This window comes from Ischnura elegans (genome assembly GCF_921293095.1).
Source record: "Ischnura elegans chromosome 13 unlocalized genomic scaffold, ioIscEleg1.1 SUPER_13_unloc_1, whole genome shotgun sequence".
Lineage (NCBI taxonomy): Eukaryota > Metazoa > Arthropoda > Insecta > Odonata > Coenagrionidae > Ischnura > Ischnura elegans.
In genome coordinates this window covers 1,698,162-1,715,348 of record NW_025791657.1, presented here as the reverse complement: position 1 = coordinate 1,715,348, position 17,187 = coordinate 1,698,162, and the positions used below count along the sequence as shown (strand labels likewise).

Genomic DNA, 17,187 nt, shown 5'->3' with positions numbered 1-17,187 from the left:
TGAAGATTACCAATAAATCTGGAGCAAAGTATCAATACCTGAATTAATGACTTTTGATCGGATAACCAGGCTAAAATCTCAAAAGTAAAAAGAATCCTTCACTTGGAAGAGGTTCTGATTCAATACAGTTGCAAGTACATATGACGTGAAAAGAAAAAAATTTGAAACGGTTTATCCTAATTTACCTTAGAAGTTTAGCAAGACTACCAATTTATAGCTTGTTCGAGTGAAGGAATAATTACCATAAAAAATATAGGTTTCTATCATGCGATTTACGATCTTTCCCATGATGCCTGAGAAATATTTTTAATGCGCTAAAATATTTTTGAACTTCAATTATCACATGTTATGGGTTATTCTGCTCAGCCATTGCCTGGAAAATTGCTCTGTATTATTTAATGGCGTACAAAATAATAAAATTACAACTAGTTTTTAGTCTCACGTCTAGAAATGAGGTTGAATGATTTCTTACAATGGGGATACAGTGGAGGTCATGCCTTTCGGGTTGATGATGTAAAAACATAATTGTCTTTGCACGAATAAGTATGTTAGGTAATTTATCTCAAAAGTGGAAAAAAATCTAGCTTATCACATGTGATAGGAGCATCGCAAATCTTGTACATCACTTCTTTGGTATATATACATATTAATTTTGACCGATTCACTTTCAGCGATATTTTTTTAACGTGTGAGGGGTATTAAGAGGTTGTTGGTGCCGATTTGTATATCCATGAAATAAAAGGATTCCTAAATTCAAGTGCCCACGTGTAGTATGAGACGTTTCGTCCAGCTTTCTTCGTTTCTGACAGTTTGAGCACGTCGCCACTGTATAGCGGGAGGCCGGCATACACGGCAGTGTAACGCGCTCTTCTTCCACAAAAAGTCATTTTATCATTTGTGGACTACTGAGACCATTAACGGAGAAAGCGCAGGAAATATTGACTACATTGTGTTGAACGCATGGCGACGCAGCGTCTCAGGAACCTTAAATGAATTCTGTACTACCATACGACAATGCAATAGCAAAGTTGCATTGGGTCGTCTGTGACATAGTAGCGGCTTGGTAGGCTCATGCGCAGAAGCGAGTGAGGCAACCTTAGGCTCTAAACCTTGGCTCCACGGTCGCTCCTTTTCCGCGCCTTTCCCCCCACACCCCCCGCCATCCCACGCGCTCCCCGGGTCTACGCCCGCGGCGGGTCAACAATAACAGTGCGACGGTGACGAGTCCGGACGAGTCGGTGTGCCTGGAGAGCAGCGGAGGTTGCGTTTTCTTCATTGAAGGTAGGCTGTCACGAATATTAGCAAACTCACTGTCGTGTTATTTTATCCACTCCATTCGACTATTCATTGAAACTTAATGGTGCTGTAGTTCAAAATGAGATTGTATTATTTTCAGACCCGAATGCTGAGGCCCATTTCGTCTCTAGTCATGGTCGGGGGAAAGCAGACGTATTGGAACGAGGATTGGTCAAAGGAGCTTCATTTCAGCTGCTTCTCACCAAAGACTTCGACTGCATTAAAGCATGGATTGCCAGAAGGAAAACCAACATCTTTCTACTGCTCGGTGTGCTGCAAGACGAATCAACTCGGCAACATGGGTCGCGGTGCCCTGACTAAACACCTGTCATCAACCCACCACAATACTGCCGTCGAGAACAAGAAGAGCTGTTACGGGATCAAGATATTTTGTTTGCCTTCCGCTAAGAAGGTAAGTGATGGTGAGTTATTTGTAAAATCTTCGGGGTTTTCTGGTTCTCTACCCCAGCCTGATTTTTGTAGGTGACTACAGCAACTCCCTCTACCTCTACATCCGCGTCGGTGAACCCCACGGCGGCGGCACCTGGTTCCTCAGCATCGGGTGGGACTGCAGAAGACCCTCGGGACGATCCCGATGACCCCACACCAGCTTCACCTGCCTGCACATGTTCATGCCCATGTGCGCGATGTACCAACGAAGTTATCGCCGTCCCGAAGACTGCTGGTTTGCAAGGTCTTAACACCTGGTTAATGAAGCAAGATACTACCAAAGCTGAGATTTTGTGGTGTATCTATTGTGTAACGAGCCATACTTCTTTGTCTTCTGGGGGCAAGGCAGTGCAGTTATTTCCCACAATGTTCCCAGATAGTATGATTGCTGCAAAAATGGAATTGGGTCGGAACAAAATCGCCTATTCACTTGTACATGGTTTAGCCCCACATTTCCATGATGTTATCACATCTAAGTTAACCAAACTGGATTTTGTGGTAGTTTTATTTGACGAGAGTCTCAATAAGTGTAGCCAGAAGACTCAAATGGATCTTGCCATTAAATTTTGGTGTGATGATCAAAATGAAACGGTGACGAAATATTATGATTCAGTGTTCCTGGGTCGCTCAAGGGCGACTGATCTCATATCGGCATACTGCACAGCAATTCCTAGAAGTGTGCAGTCTCATGTGCTTATGGTTGGCATGGATGGCCCGAATGTTAATGTCAAGTTCCTGAAAGATCTCCAGATTTATATGAAAACAGAGTTTGGTGAGGATGAGCCACTGCTGCTGCTCATGGGGTCCTGTGGTTTGCACGTAGTTCATAATTCCTTCAAAGAGGGGGTTAGTAAGTGTGGCTGGAATATTGTCATGTTTCTCAGGGCCTTATACAATATATTTAAGAATGTGCCTGCCCGTCGCAGTAAGTATACAGAGTGGACAGGCTCTACTACTTTCCCAAATAAGTATTGTGCAGTGAGGTGGTTGAATAATGCACCTGGTGCCGATAATTGCATCAAAATATTGCCAAACGTAAAAACTTTTATTGAAAAAGTGAGAACTGGACCTGAAGAGGATAAAATAAAATCTGCCGGCTTCTTGTATGTTGCAAAAGCTGTTGAAGATAAGATGTTGGGGCCTAAGTTAGCCTTCTTCTCATATGTTGCAAGACTTGTTGAGCCATTCTTGACTACTTATCAAACCAATGACCCAATGGCGCCGTTCTTGCACACGGACCTGTCGAACTTAGTGTCGAACCTGCTTAGACATTTTGTCAAGAATGATTATGTAAATCGAAAGTCAGATGTATGTAAAGTTGACATTACCAATGAAGACAATCTGATTCCTGTGAAGAACTTCAATTTTAGTTTTTCTGTAAAGGACGCTCTCAAAAAAGTACAAGTATCTACTCCAGAAATGCTGAAGTTCAAGGAGGAGTGTGTGCTCCTGCTGAAGGCTATGGTTAGTAAAATTCTTGAAAAGGCTCCCTTGAATTACAAACTCTGCAGAGCCATAACTTTTTGTGACCCAGAACTGATTTCACATTCCAAAACTGCCGTTTCTACTCGACTGAACGGCTTCTTGGAACAACTGCACAGCCGCAATTGGCTTCCTGCAAGTGAGTGCGACACTATTTTGTCTGACTTTAAGGTGCTCTGTGACAAACAAGTATTTGCTAACGCCTGTCAAGAATATGATCGTCAGAGGCAGAGACTAGATCATTTCTGGAGAGGTATCTGGGATCGTTATAAGTGCTCAGATGGTTTAGTGAAAGTGATTAAAATGGCTCTGATCATAAGCCATGGCCAAGCTTTCATCGAGCGTGGCTTCTCCATCAATAAGGAGATAATAGTAGAGAACCAATTAGATATGTCTTTGGTGGCTCAGCGCCAAGTGTACGACTCAGTCAACGCTGCTGGTGGCGTAGAAAACATAAAAATATCTGCTGAAATGATCAACAGATTTCGGCACGCGCGCTCCGAGTATGAAGAAGCAAAGAAGCAGCGCCGATCTGAGGACGCTGAGGTCGAAAAAAAAAGGACCCATGAGAAGATGATTGGAACTGAAGTTAAGGAGCTTCAAGCCAAAAAGATGAAAGTGTTAGCATCAAGCCAGAAGGAGGCTGATGCCATTGATGAAGAAATAAAAAAGTTGACTGGTACTTTCTAACTTAACAATGGAGTTTCTAACTTAGACAATTTGTGAAGTGCACTTTAAATTAATAGTGATTTTTTTGTTCACCAAGTTTTTTTTACTGTTTTGACTAATGATTAAGTCACAGTGATTGCTAGTCCAAAGTGGCCATATTTTGTTTGGAAAGTCAATATGAAAGAACTATGATAATTTGTGAAGTGTACTTAAAATGAGGAAATAGTGATTTTTTTGTTCACCTTGTTTTTTTTACTGTTTTGACTAATGATTAAGTCACAGTGATTGCTAGTCCACAGTGGCCATTTTTTGTTTGGAAAGTCACTATGAAAGAACTATTATTATGTGTGAAGTGTACTTAAAATAAGTAAATTGTGATTGTTTTGTTCACCTTGTTTTTTACGGTTTTGACTAATGATTAAGTCACAATGATTGCTAGTCCACGGTGGCCATATTTTGTTTGGAAAGTCACTATGAAAGAACTATGATAATTTGTGAAGTGTACTTAAAATAAGGAAATAGTGATTTTTTTGTTCACCTTGTTTTTTTTTTACTGTTTTGACTAATGATTAAGTCACAGTGATTGCTAGTCCACAGTGGCCATTTTTTGTTTGGAAAGTCACTATGAAAGAACTATTATTATGTGTGAAGTGTACTTAAAATAAGTAAATTGTGATTGTTTTGTTCACCTTGTTTTTTTTACTGTTTTGACTAATGATTAAGTCACAATGATTGCTAGTCCACAGTGGCCATATTTTGTTTGGAAAGTACCAAAGTACCTAACGTGTAGTACTGTACAGTAGTAACATTTCTTGTAAGTTTTTCTGATATTACAATTAAAAAATACTGAAGTGTTGCATATTTTGAGCTATTTCCTTGTATATGACCTCTTATGACATCTTTCTTCATGCGTTAAAACTTATGGCGAACGCTAGAAAAAGTCAGGATATATCAAGATTTTGGTCAGGAAAAAGTCAGGAAAAGTCAGGATGGGAGGAAATTGAGATCTTGTCCCAACCTAGACTGAGGAAATAAGTCAGGGAAGTGGCAGAGTTTGCATCATGTCCTTTCGGATAATAGGGTGGTTTCCTATTATTTTTTTATTGCCTAAATTGAAACATTATTACTCCTGGAGTACGTGTTTCACTCTTTCAGATTTTGAAATAACAAATTCTATTTTTCGCTATTAATTAGTAGTGAAAATTTGCAAGCACACAAAAACGAGGCGGCTAAGTATGAATGCTGGGAAAAGACCTTGGGGCGAGGATATTGTGCGCCGCTGCGATGCTGATCTAGCAGGTAGCAGAGTACTCAGCTAGCAGAGAGCGCTTGCCTTAAATAAGGATTATTGCTACCCTATCAAACGAAGGAAATTTCTCCACCATAGGGAGTTTTAATAGGTGATCATTAAGATATGTTTCCCTGAGGTCTGTGCCTCATGCATGCATTGGTGATCTCAGACGATGTAAAACTCCTATCTACTCGTATAGAAACTAGGTCCCTGTGACATCACGTGGAGTGGCATCGCATGGGCACCAATCTAACCTTTTTCAAATGCAATTAAAATTGCCCATTGCCATTCGTGTAACTAGGAATTCTAATCCAAATAATTTGTATATTATGAATACACTAATGGTAGGCAACGAATCGCAATCAATGCCTTTTGTTTTCTTTGATGAAGGAAACTACACTTTTACTGTTGATTTTCAGTTGATAAATATTCCTACTTATATAAACCAAATTCACACCAAACAATCAGACACACTCTTAATTAAATTCATTTTCATAACCCTAAATTAAGATAAAATTGGAATTAGATAGATAATCATACTTTTCAAGTTTTCCAGTACTTGATAACTAAATAATACAAGAGATTACATTTATGAAAGCACAAATGCTATACCAACAGTGGGTATGTGAACAAAAAATAGCTATAAGGACCAGGTGGAAATTCTACCATTCTAGATCGAAGAAAAGACATCATAGTAAAATCACGGATTAGCCTGAATTAGAAGTTTGAAGACATAAATGACCATTATTTCGGTCATCATTGTACAATTATTTACTGTATTTTATATATGAATACATGTATTATTAATTGTAAGTTAATTAGTTTCAAGAGTTCATTTACTAATTTATTTCTACCTATTTCAACTCTGGCAAAGAATCTGTTTAGTAATTAATGCGTTAATGTAGAAAGTCATAATAATTCGAAAATTAAACTTTCATCTGCATATGGTATGTTATTATAGGAATGGATCTTTTATAAAATGACAAGGTTATGATTCCATAGGATATGAACCCTCCATGAAATGCACAACACCTAATGTGCACAGAATGGACCTGATCCGCTACGGAGCCACCTTTGAGTGGAGCAAAAATGATGAGTCTAGGGATGAACCTAAAGAGAGGAAAAAGCGTTGGAACTCATCGCTGATTGGTGCTGGGAAGGCATAAGATGCAGGATGCTTAAAGAGTCAACCTTCCAAGTTGTTACTGGCCAGACTACATCACTTAAGTGGGGATATTGGGTGTGAAGATATTAATGGAAACAATAGCACATCTCATGACGATGCAGGAATGAATAGCAAGGAGTGCCTATGGGTGTCACATGTCCAGAAATGAATAGGTCAAACCTAAAAAAGAAAAATAGATGGTAATTAACGCATTCAAAAAATGCCCATTACTATAATCAAAAATTTATCAGTACTTGCAGTAAAAAGGCCATCAGCCATAGTCTGAAGTGATATATTTTCCTATGACAAAGGAGCTTAGTTTAACTTCAGATATTTCACATAGACGTCTTTGGACTTGACGAAACATGACGAAGGAAGATGAATATAAAGGAGTCCATGTTGAATAGCAAACATCCCCGATTCCATTGTTCACATCTAAAAAATAAATATACATGGTAATGCAGGCATTGAAAAAAACGCACTCATTATTAACCACTAATATGAGTACTTACGGGATGAAGGACCTGCATTATGGGCTGAAGCTAAGTGACCACCTTTTCAATATCAAAGGAGCTTAGTGTGACTTCAGATATTCCACATAGACGTCTTTGGACTTGACGAAACATGACGAAGGAAGATGAATATAAAGGAGTCCATGTTGAATAGCAAACATCCCCGATTCCATTGTTCACATCTAAAAAATAAATATACATGGTAATGCAGGCATTGAAAAAAACGCACTCATTATTAACCACTAATATGAGTACTAACGGGATGAAGGACCTGCATTATGGGCTGAAGCTAAGTGACCACCTTTTCAATATCAAAGGAGCTTAGTGTGACTTCAGATATTCCACATAGACGTCTTTGGACTTGACGAAACATGACGAAGGAAGATGGATATAAAAGAGTCCACATTGAGTAGAAAACATCCCCGATTCGATTGTTCACATCTAAAAAAGAAATATATTTGGTAATGCAGGCATTGAAAAAAACACACTCATTAATAAACGCTAATATGAGTACTTACGGGATGAAGGACATCCGTCATGGGCTGAAGCTAAGTGACCACCTTTTCAATAACAAAGGAGCTTAGTGTGACCTCAGAAGTTACTCAGAAGTCTTTGGACAAGGCATGGCGAAGCAAGATGAGTGGGAGAGTCCATGATGAGTAGCAGAAGCAAGATGAATATAAACGAGTACATGTTCGGTATTATATCTCTGTGATGTACTGATTAAATCTGAAAAAGATAAACAATGGTTATCATGGCATTGTGAAATACACTATACACTATCATTAATAACTGCCTTAATACACGAATGTTTATAAATACTTACTGGATAAAGAATTTCATGAATGATCATGAGCTGTAAGGAATGTCAGAGAGATTACATAAGGAATCTCTAATGCCTAGCGGTAATTGGCTTGGAGGAGAGTAACAATTAACACTATCACCCAATGCGAGGGCAACAAAGGGTAATGAAGTCAAAAAATAGTCACAAAATGAACATGATCACTACATGATAAAATTAACAGGAGCACTAAGGAATGTCAGAGAGATTACTTAAGGAATCTCTAATTTACATTATAACTTCGCCCTCTTCCTATTAAGGTGTGTCTCTTCCTGTTCTCTGTTGTCATTTTTGTTAGACACACGACATGCAAAGTGCATCCGTGTGGTAATAAAAAAATTTAATATCGCCTCTGTGAGGTTAGCCCTATGGTCCCCACATCCAACTAGAGGTATATTTGATTTCTCCTCAATTTCATTGATGATTTAAAAACTGAGTCCACACTCATCCCTTCCCTATTAAAGTGTGGACCAGTAACTTTTTCTAACTCATTTATTAAAAGGAAAAGTGTCTCTGATGCATAGGTTAGGTGGCCCCCATCTCGGTATGCAGTGAATGCTTCCCTTTCACTTATGGTGTTGGTATTTGATACCAACTCCTCCTTGCATCTTTCGCATTTGGTAAATCTAATTGCCTTCCTGGCCACATACCCAGCGAAATAACTTACAATGCCATCAGATGGACACATTGCAGCATAGGTGTGCTCAGCCATTACTGGACTCCGCAAATCTTCCACGGACACACCATTATCAATGATTCTGTCCAAGGTTGACTGGTAAAGAGACCATCTCTCATCTCTAGGAGTTATGTCCGTAAGCCTGAGCAAGGTCTCGAGTACATCCGGGCCTGACACATTGCAGCCTTTGGGTGGCTTCACCAGGCTGTATGTCCCCATTAATTGGAAGACCTGCTCAAATTGCACTGAATCAGGATGATCATTAGCACCACATGCTGCCCTCATCATGCAAAAAAACCTCTGCAATGTAGGAAGAAGAAAACATGCCATTAGTTTCCAAGAGATTTTGACGAGAAAGGTACACTTTAACAACCCTCATGAAGAACGCCTAAATTGCAGTGTGCTTTGTAACTATAAATTTGGTAATAGGGTAGTTTCCTTCATCAAAGAAAATGAAAGGCATTGATTGCGATTTGTTACCCACCATTAGTGTATTCATAATGCACAAATTATTTGGTTTTTGAAATACCGGTTTAGACGAATGGCAAGGGTCAAATTTTATCCTCATTTGAAAAAGACCAGATTGGCGCTCATACGATTCCACTCCACGTGACGTCACAGGGACCTAGTTTCTACACGAGAGGATAGGAGTTATACATCGTCTGAGGTTACCAATGCATACATGAAGCACAGAGCTCAGGGAAACATGTCTTAATAATCACCCATTAAAACTGGCTAAGGTCGGAAAGTTTTCTTCGTTTGATAAGGTATTAATAAACCTTTTTTAAGCCAAGCGCTACCAGCCAGCAAGGTACTCAGCTACCCGCTAGCAACCTGCGTCCTATCAGCACTCAGAGCTTCGATCAAGGTCACCTCACAAGGCGGGAGGGGGAACTAGAAATGCGCTGCACGGACTTTTTCCCATCATTCCTACTTACGCGTCGCGTTTTCGCTCGCTTGAAATTTTTCACTTTTCATTTAATCGCGAAAAATAGGTATCGTCATTTAAAAATCTAAAAGCATTAAATACGTACTCCAGGAGTAATAATCTTTCGATTTAGGCAATAAAAAAATAATAGGAAACCACCCTATTGAGTCCTTCGGTGAGGCACTTACTTCTAATGCATCCGGATTCAGACGAGCAGTCATCAAATATTCATAACCGCAGTTTGCGGCAAGGAAATCGTGTATTTCCATTGTGGCCTTCAGGGTTACCTTTAGCCCAAGATATGTGTTCCCAGATAAGAAATGATATTCATTTCTACCAGCCTCCAATTGCCACTCCTCAAGGTAATCCAGGAACTTCTCAATAACCTATAAGCAAAAATATTACGTAGTTGTAGGCAAGAACATGGATGAAGATATCATTTCCACACAGACACCTATAACAGGTATACATCCTCACCCACCAATGCTCTGTGTTCTTTCTCAGAGCTGTCCCTGGAACCCTGGAATTCATCGCCAGGATTAACCCTTTCACCCTCTCAATGACAGCAATTGTGGAATTGCAGTCATGCAGAAGAGAATGATGTGTCTTGTATGCCATCATAGCAGCAGCCACATTACGTCCAAAAAACTGTAAATGAAGGAATGGAAAATAAAGACATAACTGTTAGCATAAAAAGTCATTGAACTTAAAAAGTCTGAAATGTTTTAACCCATTAAGATGTTATGGGTACGTAGTCATGTACCTGAAATGCCCTGGCAACATTCATTTTTTGGTATGGCCTAGGGCGAATGTGGTCCTCGGTCAGCTTTGGGCATGTTTTCAAATGGAACCCCTTAGGTTTATCCATTTCGATGACAGCATCCCAATGCCTGATCTTCACAGGCCCATCTGGAGTCTGAAGAGGAAAGTAACAGAAAGGACTTAGAAGAGGCAAAGAATAACTTGGTTATAAATAATGCATGCATGAGAAAAAGCAATACCCAAGAAACATCTCGAGAAATGAAGAATTTCTCATGTTCTTAATGAGATGAGGGAAGTCAGATATGAACCACAGGCGCCTTGATTGACTGCAGGGATATTCGCAGCTGCAGTTTTCGCCATCGATTCTGAACCTTCTCCACATGCTTCCATTCCATTGGGCTCCATCGCACGTCACTGCATCCACATAGAAGTTGGCTTGCTCCACCAACATGATGCCCTCCAAAATTATGAGGTGCAGGACAGTGCTACTTGCACAACCTTTGCTTAGGAAGCAAGCCAAGGATTGCACCCACCTGCCTCGAAATGGCTGAAACATAAGCACCAACGCATGATCCCCCCTCTCATTGCGTTGGTGCAGTGGACTGTAGTCCCCCAAATCGGTGAAGCCTTCCAACTTCAATGTTTTCTTATCAAAGGATAAAGCCTTTGAAAGTTTCATTTCATCCCCCAGTAGAACACCTAGAGTTTAAGAAAAACAGATTTACCAAAATGACAGAAAGTTTAATATATAATTTCATTTAACTTCAAAGGCAACCCAAACCTCTCCTTTCCTCCGCAGCTAGCCCTTCAGCCTTCTCCTTTAAGCAGTGGAAAATTGCCCCCTGAAATCCGTATGCCCCCTTCACATTACGGATGTACCTACTTAAGGTATTAGCTCCAGGGAGACAAAGGATGTTGTTTTTCCTGAGGTGTTCATATGCTTTGCGACTTTTAATCCTAAGAAGTAGGCACTCATACACCCAACTGAGTGTATAGCGCCTATTCTTAGGATTTTTTAGCTGAGGTGCAGCAAAGCATACCCTCACACCTTCTTGCTGGCGCTCTGGAAGGTTAGATATGTTTGCAAGGAGCTGAGACTCCCATGATGAGGAGCATTTCTCCTGTAACTCCTGCATCGTGGCCTTCAAATGGTTAACCTTTAAAGGAGACAAGGTATGGCATCCCACTCCATTACTTTATTAAAAATAATCAAACTAGTACAAGGGGGCCAAAAAAATTACAGTAAGAGTAGTTTTCGCGAAATTGGATTTTGAAATTTTTATGGGAAATTCATTTCCCTTCGCAAGGCGAAGTTTGTCACAGATTCATTTTGTTCACACACTAAATATACTCGACATCCTTTCATCGAAGGAAGTACATTCATGAAGGAATGGTATAATAATTAAAATGCTAAAATCAATAGGTGTCAAAACCTCATTTTGGTGGTTATTATGGCGTGGAATGACCCTATGGTTATTACACATGCTTACCTTGCTGGTCAATCTCCTATTCTTTGCACGGCATATCTTCAAGGAGACCCTTGCGGGACGCCTGGACCCTCTTTCTCCACCATTCCTCTGCCTCCTTCTCCTATCCATTGTTTGCCGCCATGCGACTGTGCAGGGTGGGCATCTCATTTTAGCCCTTCTGTTCCTCTCACCGGCAGATTTGGCATCAATGGGAACAAAACCCAGGCAGCCAATAGATGTTCTGGCCATTTGAAGAGGAACTCAACTGTCAATTATGCTATGTATAATACAATATCACAGTGGAGAAATAATCTGAATCCATTAAAAACTTATACAGTGCAACCTCGATATAACGACACCCCACGGTGCACTATTAAACACTCGCTATAGCAAATTGTCGCTTTACCGGAGGTGGAGCAAATAATAGCCAATATACCTGTTGCGAACAGATATACAGGAACAGGAGTGGTGCGGCGACAGATAAACATCTATCCGATAAACGTAAGCATAAATCCAGGCGAAAGGTGATGTTTTTTTGCATCACTAAATTTCCTTACTGAAATAACGACTAACTACTCAAACAATTTATAAGCGCCGCACTGAATAAAAATCATGCAAAGCATTGTTTCATCAATCATTATATTTATCGAACGACAGTTTACCACATAAATTTGAAACTGAGCACTCCATTAACTTCACTTCTAACAGATCGCTAGCAATTACAGAGGTTAAGGAGTCTTGATGAAAGTCTTCCGGTGGTGAAACCCTCGCTATGGCGAGAGCCAACACCGAAAGGGTCTCGTAAAAACAAATTTATTAACATGCTTATTATAGGGTCAATTGACGGTTCATCGGCTATCTCTCGTAATAGCGGGGGTGTCGCTATATCCCCTACTCGCTTTAACGAGGTTCCACTGTAATATTCTTTACAGTGAAACATGATTTGATATACATCTATGCAATGGAGATCATCCAGTGATTAGTTGAAGAAAAATTATCTCAACTGAAAACATAGGAAGAAAATGCAGGCAAGTTGGAAATACAAAAAAAGTTTACATTCGGCACCGACGCATAATATCATACAATAATGTATGATTCTACTTCAGTTATGGCCATGAGTAATTTGAAATGATGATATCTTGACACCAGACATAATGCAACTAAAATTTTCCATGTAACAGAAATGCCTCTCATACCTTTCACTGTTTGGCACTCCAGGAAATGCCCTGAGTCCATCTACTGACATGAGCATTGGCCCAATGTCGTCGACATCTGTCACTCTTTCTTTCCCTGGAACCATGACTTCCAGACCACGGAATATGAACTGGCGGAAAAGAAGGTATGATTAGAAGTTTATCACATATTATTGAAATTAATTGCTTTTTCCTGTCAAACTTAAAAATAAAATTAATCGGATAAAATTTATAAACCATACGTTAACCCTCATGTCCTGTGATATTATCACGGTTCTCTCTGTTACGAAGTCATGGCCAATGCGGACAAACACGACATTCCTTCCAACTAAAGCCCTAGCCCAATTTAATCCAGGCAGTTTTACAGAGTCAAGGGAATTAATAAAGCGAGAAAATTCAAGTCTTCCGAAACTTGCAGCTTCCCGAGACTCGGCCGCATTTGCTAGTAGGAGAAGACCGCTTGCTTCCGGTACGTTCTCCACTGCCTCATTATTGTCTCCTGAGGAGACACCATTGTCGGAAGGCAACAGTTCTCCCGGATAATTTTCTCCCAGGACACATTCATGGCACACCGTCCTAGACGTGGGTGGTTTTCTAGGACGAATGTTTTTTGATAAATAATGAGGGAGATTGGGGAAAATAGATGGCACCGCATCTTGAACTAAAGCTGGCCGGTCCCTCTCATTCCTGTGGGTGGTACCATCAGGCAACTTCGTTTCGAACCACCGGATTATGTCAGAGTCTTCAAAATGGAGCTCGCAAATCACATTGTGCTCCTCAAAGACCAAGTCTTTTCGCGGAATCACCGCTCTCCATTTCTGTAGCTGCGCATTGCTCTGAAAGTAAAGCTGGTTTCCTTTCTTTGACATGTCACCCGTAAGAAATGCTGCAAGCTCCATTTATATCATAGGGTAGAGATAACCTAACTAACCAACCAGGTTTTTAAAATTATTTATCTCATCAACCATTGAAATACAACACTAATACTTCAAGGGAACTAACATTTAAAACTCTAAAATTACGTGAAAAGTTTTTCACCACGGAAGTCTGCATGATGTCGAAGATATTCTCAGAAAAAATCAGCAAAGAGCATTAATCATTCCCTCATGCATTCCATTAATAATATATTCCTGTCAGCATAATCCACACTCATTGAACAAAATTTATCAACATAAAAACAGAATCCCATAGTAAATGTCACACAATTACCACACAAAATATTATATAGAAAAGGTTTCCGGAAACTTATTTCGAAATACATAAATTATAAGAATCAAAATACTCTGCACCCACATTATTACAACTCATTTAAGTCACAATCCCCTAAAATTTAACGCCGGTGTCCCACGGTCAAATTTACATCAAAATATTTGCATCAAAATCTCTGTCCAAAAATTTTGATGCAAATATTTTGATGTAACTGGACGGGGGTGTCCCACGATGCATCTCATTTTGATCAAAAACAAACGAAACATATTTATGTACACAAATTTGGAAACTTGTGGAAGTGAAGGATTCTGTCTTTTTTAGCAGGCGAAATTGTCAGAACAGGCCTCTTGAACATTAAAGAGGCAAAAAAAAAAGAAAACAGAAGGAATGCTGAACTTGGCCTTGGCTGGAAAGGGGGTTATAAAGCATTGGAATAAGCATGCTAAACATGTTGGAGAAGGAGTTGGTCGCCGATGTTCCTGTATATTATTGATAATAATTGACGATAAGTGAGGATATTTTCACGTCCCTTATCAGCTAAGTTGAGGGTAGAATACGTAAGGCAGTTTATTCCCGCGAAGAAAATGTTATTAAAAAATGATGGACATTGTGGTTGAGGAGATGTTACAAATACTGCTGTATGCATGCACTTAAATCACATTTTTCTCTCCTAATCTAGCAGTTGCTAAAATAAGGTCCTTATCCTATAATCATATAAATAGAAAGGGGCAGCTGTAGTGTTTCACAGGTATAATCGTCAGTTTATATTAGTCATTTCTCTAGCTGCTCACACGCATTATATGCCCTCCACAAAGCTAACCTGGAGAATTCCGCCTCGATACCTTAAATAAATCTTTTATTCTTTCCAAAACATCCCTCCTTGTATTGCGATTCTAAAGATCGCTTCCTTCTTATTAAAGATCAACTCATTATCACGGATTTCCTAGTTGAGACTTTCCATCACCTATCAAGACCAATTTTTGCTACAAATCCATTTGGATGAAATTTTGACCGTGGGACAGGGTGCGCGTCAGTTGCATCAGATTTTGATGCAAATATTTTGATGCAAATTTGACAGTGGGACATCGGCTTAAGAATGAAATATTGCCTTGCCACGGTTGTGAAGACTGTTCTGCAGGATAAAAATCTCAAACCATAAAAATGTTTTTCCCAATACAGGTCACCTTTAAACTTCTTAACCACATACGTAATTCATAGAAAATTTTCAATTTTCATATTGCAATAAGGGAACAGCTTTTATAAACACATGTACAAATAATCTTTATAAAGGTACTAACACAGATGGCTTTATCCATATGTTTGGTGATCTTATTAATCACAGTTGACGCAAAAATAAAAAAATAAATTAAAATATTGGAAATTGGAACAAAAAAATACTTAAGGACAACAGAAAAGGTGTATCACATCAAAATTCCTTATTTGCTTTGTAATTGTACAATTACTTAAAATATTTTCCAGGATAATTTTGGCGTACTAAAAATTAATATTTTTATATACCTTGCTACCCTTGCATTCAATGTACCCACCACCTATTCATAAAAAAACACCTTAAAAATGAACAATCCATTTCAGAAATGCAGTGAAAATATTTTGGTATACAGTGTGTTCCAAATAGAATGACCCGATTTCAACTTGTAATAATATTGAAACAAATGTCACTAGGCAAGCGAAACAGCACCAGATGTGATCGGCATTGTTTAGAGTTTTAGAAAAATCTGCTGAATGTCACTACGAGCGATGTGGAGCGTGCAACCCTTAGACCATTGGTCTAACAATAAGGTACAGCCAGTCTCGCTGAAGATGATGCACAGGACCACGAGAACAGGCTTTACACTGTTGGCCTCCTAGGTCCCCTGACATGACACAATGCGATTTTTTCCTTTTGGGAAATGTTAAACAGCATGTTTACGTTCCTCCCTTACCTCATGACATTGATGAACTAAAAACAAGAATATCAGCTGCTATAGTTTCAGTGACAGAAGACACCTTACGCTCAGTTTGGGATGAATTCAGCTATCGGCTAGATGTTGTCCGCGCAGCCAATGGAGGACACATTGAACTTTTATGATGGCTTTTTATAAACTTTTGTCTTTTGCGAGTAATTTAGTATAGAATATGTTTATGTTGAGCCCTTCTTCCTAATAAATAATCTTATTTAGAATCGGGTCATTCTTTTTGGGACACACTGTAGTTCACCAAAACCTCAAGAGATGATAGTCGAGGGTAAACAAGAACTCGAACAAAAGAAATATCATACGTTTGCGTGCACTTGAGACTATGCTTGACAACCGACAAACAAACTAATTTCTGGGTGTCTCACATTTCGTTCATTAGCAGTAAATTGTCTGGAATTTGTTTTTTCACTTAAATATGCTCCGGATACCCAATCGAATACTTAAAAAGGGAGTGTGGTACAGCCTAGTGGGTGGACTTCCTTTTTGAGTTGATCAATTGTGAATTTGAAAGCCATACTTTCCGGATATCATTGTTTAGTACACACATTAAGTTTTACCAGAAGACAAAATGTCTTCAGTCGTGGCCTTTGAAACACCAACTGCATAACTAGGTCCTTGCCAATGATTCACACACAGGGAACAGTTTGAGGGGAAATTGGATTTGTTACACTTTTCCGTAGACCACGTACGAGGGCCTTTCATGTCCCCAATTACTGTAGATAAAACATTGGTTTGCTCAACTCTCTTTCGATCGTTAATCGAAGTGCCTCTACTTAAAAGGTACTGGATTAAATGGCCTCATGCAGTAATACAATATATTTTTCCGCTAATGCCACTAAGCGAATATCTATTACCAAATTCAGTTAATCCCTACAAATTTTTGTCGTAACAATGTCATTCCGCAAATAATTATCTTCCAAGATTTCTTATTGCTGTTAAAACAAACCGAAGAGGGTCACTAATAACTCTCCGAAACTTATAACGCACAAGTCTTCAAATAAGAAAAAACGAAAAGTACTCACCCTGCTGTAATTTCGTGGCGGAATTTTTCTCAGAATTGCGTTTGATTCTAAACAAATCTTTTTGAAAACACTGAACTCAGTGAGTTTCGTCAAACAAGGTGGACACATGGTAGCGAGCAGGCCATCTCCCACAGCAACCTGAAATAGAAATAAACAAGCTGTGTTTCATCGGAATTTTCTTGGAAAAAACGAAATAATAATACAGCAGCACAAATTACAGGGAAACTACATTCACTTCAATGATGT

At 39.3% G+C, this 17,187-nt stretch overlaps 2 protein-coding genes across 3 annotated transcripts; one reads left to right on the top strand and one right to left on the bottom strand.

The window, feature by feature from the left end:
* The first annotated feature begins 310 nt into the window (after nucleotides 1–310).
* Nucleotides 311–3,964, top strand: LOC124172151. 2 transcript variants are annotated; one of them, XM_046551564.1, is made up of 3 exons: nucleotides 311–1,281; nucleotides 1,397–1,708; nucleotides 1,780–3,964. In XM_046551564.1, the coding sequence occupies exons 2-3, from the start codon at nucleotides 1,403–1,405 to the stop codon at nucleotides 3,916–3,918; spliced, it is 2,445 nt and encodes an 814-aa protein (XP_046407520.1). In that variant the 5' UTR covers nucleotides 311–1,281; nucleotides 1,397–1,402; the 3' UTR covers nucleotides 3,919–3,964. The 2 variants fall into 2 exon arrangements, with proteins under 2 accessions (XP_046407520.1, XP_046407518.1); XM_046551562.1 differs by having other exon boundaries at nucleotides 311–1,708.
* A 3,425-nt stretch (nucleotides 3,965–7,389) lies between these two features.
* On the bottom strand, nucleotides 7,390–17,010 carry LOC124172253. The gene is made up of 10 exons (XM_046551672.1): nucleotides 16,942–17,010; nucleotides 12,738–12,865; nucleotides 11,563–11,782; nucleotides 10,854–11,229; nucleotides 10,312–10,771; nucleotides 10,074–10,226; nucleotides 9,792–9,958; nucleotides 9,499–9,696; nucleotides 8,374–8,682; nucleotides 7,390–7,594 (listed from the first exon to the last, which is right to left on the bottom strand). The coding sequence occupies exons 2-6, from the start codon at nucleotides 12,839–12,841 to the stop codon at nucleotides 10,208–10,210; spliced, it is 1,179 nt and encodes a 392-aa protein (XP_046407628.1). The 5' UTR covers nucleotides 12,842–12,865; nucleotides 16,942–17,010; the 3' UTR covers nucleotides 7,390–7,594; nucleotides 8,374–8,682; nucleotides 9,499–9,696; nucleotides 9,792–9,958; nucleotides 10,074–10,207.
* Nucleotides 17,011–17,187: the final 177 nt, after the last annotated feature.

Bases quoted from the DNA above. Each gene is read 5' to 3' on its own strand.
- LOC124172253 (XM_046551672.1), bottom strand. From the start codon at position 12,841: ATGGTTCCAGGGAAAGAAAGAGTGACAGATGTCGACGACATTGGGCCA. The intron at 11,783-12,737 runs GTATGAGAGGCA...TCAAATGGCCAG, and splicing joins GGAGTGCCAAACAGTGAAAG to AACATCTATTGGCTGCCTGG. The intron at 11,230-11,562 runs GTAAGCATGTGT...TCTCCTTTAAAG, and splicing joins ATAGGAGATTGACCAGCAAG to GTTAACCATTTGAAGGCCAC.
- LOC124172151 (XM_046551562.1), top strand. From the start codon at position 1,376: ATGAGATTGTATTATTTTCAGACCCGAATGCTGAGGCCCATTTCGTCT. The intron at 1,709-1,779 runs GTAAGTGATGGT...TGATTTTTGTAG, and splicing joins GTTTGCCTTCCGCTAAGAAG to GTGACTACAGCAACTCCCTC.